The 7911-nt window shown below is 26.5% G+C and overlaps 1 protein-coding gene across 1 annotated transcript; it reads right to left on the bottom strand.

The window, feature by feature from the left end:
• Nucleotides 1-499: 499 nt before the first annotated feature.
• On the bottom strand, nt 500-7520 carry LOC107438156 (apolipoprotein D). Its single transcript, XM_043044989.3, has 5 exons — nt 7217-7520; nt 5420-5547; nt 4557-4642; nt 1889-1984; nt 500-673 (listed from the first exon to the last, which is right to left on the bottom strand). Exons 1-5 carry the CDS (start codon nt 7334-7336, stop codon nt 549-551), a joined length of 555 nt encoding a protein of 184 aa, XP_042900923.2. The 5' UTR covers nt 7337-7520; the 3' UTR covers nt 500-548.
• Nucleotides 7521-7911: the final 391 nt, after the last annotated feature.

Here is a 7911-nt window from a genome sequence, read left to right as displayed (position 1 = left end):
GAAAATTTGCAATTTTCATCGAATTTTAATGACCCAAATATTCTTATCCCCCCCCCCCCAAAAAAAGAAAAAAGTTAAAAAAATTAAAAATTAAATAAAAACTAAATTTTAAAAAATTTTTTAGCGTATTTTAAAAATAAAGAATAAATATTATTCTGTATTCAAAACCGTTTTTTTTTTAATTAAAAATCATATATACATAAAAAAATATTATAGTATTAAATCAAAAATTTTCAGTGGCTCTTTAAAAGCGGGAAATTTTTTAAAATTGTAACTTTTGGCTCTTTCATTTCAAAAGGTTGCCGACCCCTGCCCTAAGGCATCGCGTCTCAAGGACGATTATAAATGAATTGTAATTAATATGCAAAGACGTGGAGAGTTGCAAAGTAGCTGGACACAAATAGATTGAGATGAAGATAGACGCCCTACTCTCCAATTCGGAGTAAAGAGGAATATGTCTGTGTGTATGCCTGTTCTACTGATGTACAATATGAGAAACTTTGCTTCTAAATATTTTTATTGAATTCTTTCTTCATCAATCTTGAAACTTAACAATCTTGTACTGTAGCAGTCAAAGCTTTGCGATCGATTTTGTTGTCATCCAAAAATTTATATATGTTCTCCCTCGTTGCCTCTTCTAAAGCTGATTCTCGAGATAAAATCCATACAAATTCTGAAAGATTCACAGAATAGCATAATTTAACCACATTATTTAAAATATAATGATTCATTCAATTAATAATTTTTCTGATTGTATTAAATTATTTTTGCATATCATTATCTTATTTTAAAAATTCTAATGTGCAAAATTACCAAATAATAAGCATTCTTAAGAAATATTTATTTTTGTTTCGTTTTTTAAAAATTTAAACTGCATTTGTATTTTTTTTTTGTTGTAAAGAATCATTATGTAATTTGTTAATTCAGTTTTATGATATTAAACATACACCCTACAACTATAGGCTTATTTTTCGTAGAAAAACTACCTAAATTAGCTCATTTTTATACGAAATTTTATTAAATCTTTGTGAATACCTTAACAAAACTCAATCACTCTTTGAAACAATTTCACGATTTACTAAGCAGAAATAGTCTGTTTTCTCAAAACTTCAAATATTTAGTGGAAAATCATGTTCTGTGTTTCTTCCTTCGGTACTTGGTATGTCTTCTTTTCTTTTTTATTATTTTTATTTATTTATTTTTTTTTCGATTACATCAAATAAATTATTTTAAGTGTGATGTAAAACGTTTTTTTGTGTACTTTATGATTCTTTCACTACATTTAATACAAAATTAGCTATTTTCGAATTTTATGTTTTGCGTAAAACGAAAATACGAAGCATTTAATATGTTTCTTTTTTTAAAATTTACCGAAGAATAATTAATATTTCGAATATTCGAAAAGAGTATTTTAATTTATTTAAATTTAATGTTCTCTAAAGAACATTTCTTTGAAGAGTCGAATATTTCGCACTTGATCTAATTATTTTAAATTTGATATTTATGTAAAAAAAAATATTTGAATGTGCGTGTATTTTTCTTTTAGTTAACAAAAGAATAATAATTTTTACATTTGATATTTCGCTCCAAAAACTATTTAAATAATTAGTAATAAAGCTTCTATTTTATTTCATAATTTATGCAAAACAATTTATTTTAAATTTGATATTTTGTATGCATTTCTGAACCACCACACGTGTTTTTTTTTATTGATATTATAAAATTATTAAAATTCAAATCTATTTTTTATACAAAAGTTTGCCTGCTTTCATACTTAACATAAAAATTATTTGATTTTAAATTTGATGTTTTATTTTTACGAATCGTCATTTTTTTTATGAAGAAAAGTAGTTAGGAAACTTTTTCAAAAAAAAAAAAAATACTCTACCTGTTTTGAAAAGATGTAGAACGCTGAAGCATGAGTAGACAACTGAATATTCATCATAATCGGTATCCAATACCCAATAGTTAGACTTAAATGGCACTTAGGAAGAAAAAAAAAATCAAAAATTAGTTTTCTACAAATCAAAAATTTTAAAAATTGATTTAAACAATGTCGATTTTTGAATGAAAATGCGTGCAAATGCGTATTGAATGAGTGCAAATTCAGATTAAACAATTTTTTGATTTCAATTTTAAAAAATGTAGAGTAATAAAAACTTTTAAAGTCGTGTTTTTTCTTTGTTTTTTTTTTTTTTTTTGCAATGTCGAGTCAAAAACTAAACTCAGTGGCGCGACAGCCCATAGAGGGCCAAGGCCTACTGTGCCATCTCAGTTTTCTTGATCTTGGGCTCTGGGGTGCAGGAGCAGGTGTTCCGGTTAGGTGGTGAGCCCAACGCGGAACCCCCAGTGTTTAGTTCCCAAGCATGCTTGGTACTCATTTATCTACCCACTGAAGGGATGAAAGGCTGAGTCAACCTTGCCCTGCCCGAGGATCGAACTCACCGAATATTGAGTCAAAACCAATACAAATTTAAATTTAGATTTAGTCATTTTTCAAAAAAATGTTGAATACTAATTTAATAATTCAGTTTATTGAACTTAAAGATAATTCTTAATTGACATTTCGTTGACTTATTCTTTGTTTTATTAAATTATAGGTGCCTTAAAATTACACTTAATTAAAGCAACAAATTAATTATACGATAAATATTATGTCTTACAGTTCAATTTGTGTCATTCATAAATTGCTGCCTACCAGAAAGTACAGGCAGCACAGCAAATATATATTGTGCATGTTTTTTAGTTATACAGAATAGTTATTGAAAGGTTAATTATGTTTTTTATTTTGAAAATTTTCACAGTAAAAATGCTCTCACATAGTTAAGTCGTATTTTAATTTATTTGTTCCTCAGTTTACTTATCCCTTAGTATAATTAAACTGGAGACATAATAGTTCACTTTTATAAGTTTTTATTTTATCATTCATGACTCTTCTAAGGTTAAAATTCAAAATAATGAGAGTATTGACTATAACTAGGTTTTGGAAAAATAGTATTTTTCAACATTGTTTAATTGTTGTTCCCTTAAAGGTTTAGTTGTCCCTTTAAAAGCATGGTTAATTACGGTTAGAGGGACATTGTCAGCAATTGATAATTTTTAACTGACTTAAAATGTTTGTTTTTTTTTTAAAAATAAAAAGAAATTTAGTAAAAGATTAAAAATAAAACTATCTATAAGGAACCCATATAAAGCTTCTTAAACTGTCACTATTCATGCAAATTTATAAATTAGCATCTTTAAAAAATATGAAAATAGTATCAAAAGTAGACATGTTTCGAGCGTTCAAAAATAGACGTCTATTCTCTGGACTCACCACTTGTGAATGAAAAAAAAACAAAAGTGGTTTGGAACAGAAATCGTGAAGTCGCCAACGAAAGAAAAATGGAAAGTAAAAGTGAAAAACAATACAAGAAAAACCACTGTAGTTGAGAGTGAAACAGAAAATGAAAAATAAATAAAGATGGAAGAAAAAAAAAAACTAGAAAAACAGCAGTGGTCAAAAGAAGCAAATCAAGTCAAAATGCGTTTCATTCCCATGGGCTTTTTTGCAGGCGAAATAAATGAACTTTTATTACCATCTTCATATTTTTTGAAGCAAATGAAGTTTTATATCATCAAGTATATTTCCACGCTTCTGTTTCTTGATATTGCTCATTTAATGTCGATTAATTAATTTATTTATATTTTCACCAAATACTATCAGAAAAATATGTATGTTATTATGTATGCATGAAGTGTTGGTATCTAAACTATTTTACATGTGCTGCAACAGAAGTGTGCAACCATTATGGTTTGCATCAAGTTTTAATATTTATAGTACTAAAACAATTTTAAGATTAAAATGGGAGTTTTAGTGATGCATAATGGTCTCTGCTATTCAAGATTTGTTTAAAAAATTAACGAGGATAAATTGATGATTTTCATCTGTAGGTATGGCAAAGGATTTTATCGGCTTTCAGATTCAACCGAACAAGAAAATGCGTAAAAATTAAATCCAAATTATTACATCACCATTCCTCTCCAAGTATGTCAAAGAAAATTATTTTGAAATAGATAATGAAACTTCTTTTATAAAAATTAAAATTTTCTACGTGTCATTAGTAGTAGACTTTTAAACAGCAAAATGAGTTAAATTTCATTACTGTTTGAGTTATGTGTAATTGTAGTGATATATATACAAGACATATTAAGTCGTAATTACTTTAATAATTAATGCATACTTCGGAGAAAAAAATGTCGTTAAGTAGTTATAAAAAATATTTTTTCTCGATTCATGTATTTTGCTTGAAGTCCATATGAGATCCGGAAAAATTAGTTATCAAAATCCTTCAAAAGCTACTCTTTAATCTTCACATAAAATGATACAGTCAAATAAAAAATGTGTAAAATTTTTTCATATTATTTTGATGTTAAAAGCATTATGATTATTAAAAGTCTTTTCCAAGTTGTTTTGTTTAAAATTCTGCGTATTGTTAAGATATATTATTTAAACATTAGTATTTAAACTCTATTAACAAGAAAGATTAGTTAAGACTTCAAAATTTCATACTCACTATAATTGAATTTTACTTTCAACTTTGAAGGAACGTTTTTATCAGGAATAGTAGCCTTTCCTTCAATAGATTGAACTTTACCTGTTCTATTTTAAAATAAAGAAATTATTATTAGTCTCGTCAAATTATCACGAATGGTTACAAAAATTACAGTAATTTCGATTTTCTGATTTGTTGTATTGGTTGGTACAATGATGAAAAAATCCAAGTTTTCCAATTTCTAGGACCATCCCGAACTATCACATCTATCTTGGCCATCAAAACCATCACGAGCTATCACATCAATCTCCGACCTTCATAATACTACAGAAATATCGTTTCCTCCTATATTGTAGGCCTCTTCAGAAATATAGTTTATATATCTTTTTATCGTTTTATATCGTTTGATCGCTTTTATATCGTTTGGTACTACAGAAATATCGTTTCTATATCGTCCACTTTTATATCGTTTGGTACTACAGAAATATAATTTCTATATCGTCCGCTTTTATATCATTTGGTACTACAGAAATATCGTTTCTATATCGTCCTCTTTTATATCGTTTGGTACTACAGAAATATCATTTCTATAACGTCCCCTTTTATATCGTTTGGTACTACAGAAATATCATTTCTATATCGTCCTCTTTTAAATCGTTTGGTACTACAGAAATATCGTTTCTATATCGTCCTCTTCTCATCCTTTAATAGTTCAAAAATATTTAGCTGCATTTTAACATTATTATATTTGAATATTAAAAATTTACAGCATAATTTCCTGGCATCATATGTATGTTTTATATATTTACGTATTTTATTAATTTATTATGTTTATTATGTTACGTTAGATTTTATAGAGTGCTAATTAACTTTGTTTTTGTTACCTTTCACTTTTTCCAGCGTTCACAACTACAACATAATCATCTTTTGCTGTGTAGTTTGCAGTTATACATTTTAGCCCAGATTCAAATGGCATTGGATATTTCTCAATTTCATACCATACTCCAACATACTGAAATCAATAAAATACATAATGTTATCTAAAATATACCACACAATAAGACAATACATAACATCATTTGTTTCATTCAAATTCATAATCTAAGGAGTGTTATAGTATACGGATGGTTAACTTAATGCAAATAATAGCAAGTTTCTAAAATCTATATGGATTCTTGATAACTTCCGGTGTATAACTCCGCTTATCATCTCATTTAACTTTTATAAGACGATAAGCGGAGACGATATCGTCTCATAAAAGTTCTTCAGATATAGACATACTATATATTTTAAAAAAGTTTATTTTTGGAATTATTTTTAAATTTGTGCTTAATTTTTTATAATATTTATCTGTGTTTTAGAAATTCTAAAAAGTTATGAGTCATAAATCGATTTAAGGAAAGTAATATCATGACGTAAATAACATGTAAGGGTAGCCCGATTTTGAGTGTTATCTTCAATTTTTCATGTTTCCAGCTAAAGTTAAATAAGCATAAACTTGAAAATTAAATGGTAAATAAATAAATTAAAGAATTAATTATTAAAGTTAATTAGTAAATAAAAAAATTTAAAAAATAGCAAACAGTACAAGCACAGTTTTTAAATATTTTTAAGCTAAAAATAACCTCGAATTTGGAAATTTAACCCCTAACCATTTATTTAGTTATTAATGCATACATTTTAAGACGTTGAAAAGTTTTCCATCACTCTTAAACGAGAAAGCAATTACAAAAATGTTATTTTACCTGAAATTAATAACAAGTTTCCTAAATTTTATTTATTAAGGATCCTAGTTACAGTTAAAAAAAAAACACCAACTATCTAAGTTATTAAAATGAAAAATGTTCCATATTAGTAATTTATTTCAAAAATAATAAAAAAGTTCAAAATAATAAAAAAGTTTTATTAAAAATTTTCAATAGTACGTACCATATTATATTTTATATTAATATAATTAATTTACATATATAGTAAATGATATTGTAATTAACAATAAATAATTGCTCATGATAAATAAGAATTTACAATGGTTAATGAAGAATATATTACTTAATAATAAATAATTTATTACTAATAATAGTTTAACAAAAATATTATAAAAAATATGACGTTGCCGACAGTTATTTAATGGCGAAAGATTTGCATGTAAAATATTTGAAAAGAGTTCAAAACGTGTTGTTTTGTTGAAAAATAATAACAAATTACCAAAATTGTAATAATGAAGAAAAAAATAATACGAAATTAACAAAACAATAATATTTGAAAGACACTTAAAACTGTTTCGTACAATTTATAATGTACAATCTATAGCTGGTGACTCTCAATGTTAACACTCACCAGAGAAAGTCGACATTCACCAGATTTTGTCTTTCTTGGTTGTCACTTAATAACTAGTTGAATGTCGACGTATCTAATAAGGATATTTAACAATAATTATTTTTCCTGTTAATCAATAGTTATCTGATATGTTACTTCAGGAGTGTTTTAGTGTTAGAGAATCAAAACATTCGTTTATTCTTTCTTATTATGATTATTATTCATTTTATTTTAATTTATAACAAGTCGAATTAATTTTTAAAATACTCATCACACTTTCCCTTAATTTTGAAATCTACGAACAAATTCATTCAACACTTTCATATAAATTTAATTAAATACAACAAAAATCTAAATAAACAAACCTTGTTGACATCAAAATTTTCTTTGACAGGAACATCAGGGCAACCACCGCCGCTTATTTTTTGCGCAGTTACCACTCCTACAGTTACTGCAACAAATGCCAAAATAAAAATCCGTTGCATGTTGATGCAATTCAAATAAACGAGGCAAAATAGTTGCAATATCTCGATCCTTCCTTTAAATACAAAGTTATCTACCCATTGATTTGATAAGAATGTTATCTATTTATAAGAAATTTCACAGGTGTTGTAAAAAGTTATATAAGTGCATCAAAATATCATTGGTTTTATAAATATAAGCTGTTCTTATCATGCTCAGTCATTCTACAATTTATAGCGTTTGATAATCTGATAAGGTATAGTTATATAAGCGTCATATCTATTTTAAATCTCGGGATAAATTAAAATTAGTGAAAGTTATTATTTTTTTTAATAGCCACCCGATTGACACTTGTCATTCGGGTATTAGTTGGGCAGATTTGCTGGTTACTCTTTCAGGGGCACCCAACAATGTTTAATACAGAAGTTCCCTCGTCTTCTAGACTGGGTTTACAATTTCAAGGTTACGGAAAGGATCATTAGGAGTCGTAAACTCACAATTGGGTCGACTGTTCAATTAAAAAATTATTTTAAGAAAATTGCAAACTGTCCACTCTTATATAATTAATATTCATGCACTTAAATAAGCATATCTTTTT

The sequence above is a fragment of the Parasteatoda tepidariorum genome, chromosome 2 (assembly GCF_982258835.1).
Source record: "Parasteatoda tepidariorum strain Cologne lab strain chromosome 2, Ptep-v5.0, whole genome shotgun sequence".
NCBI classification, from domain to species: domain Eukaryota; kingdom Metazoa; phylum Arthropoda; class Arachnida; order Araneae; family Theridiidae; genus Parasteatoda; species Parasteatoda tepidariorum.
Note: the sequence above shows the minus strand (reverse complement) of the source record. Positions and strands in the feature narration are given on the sequence as shown.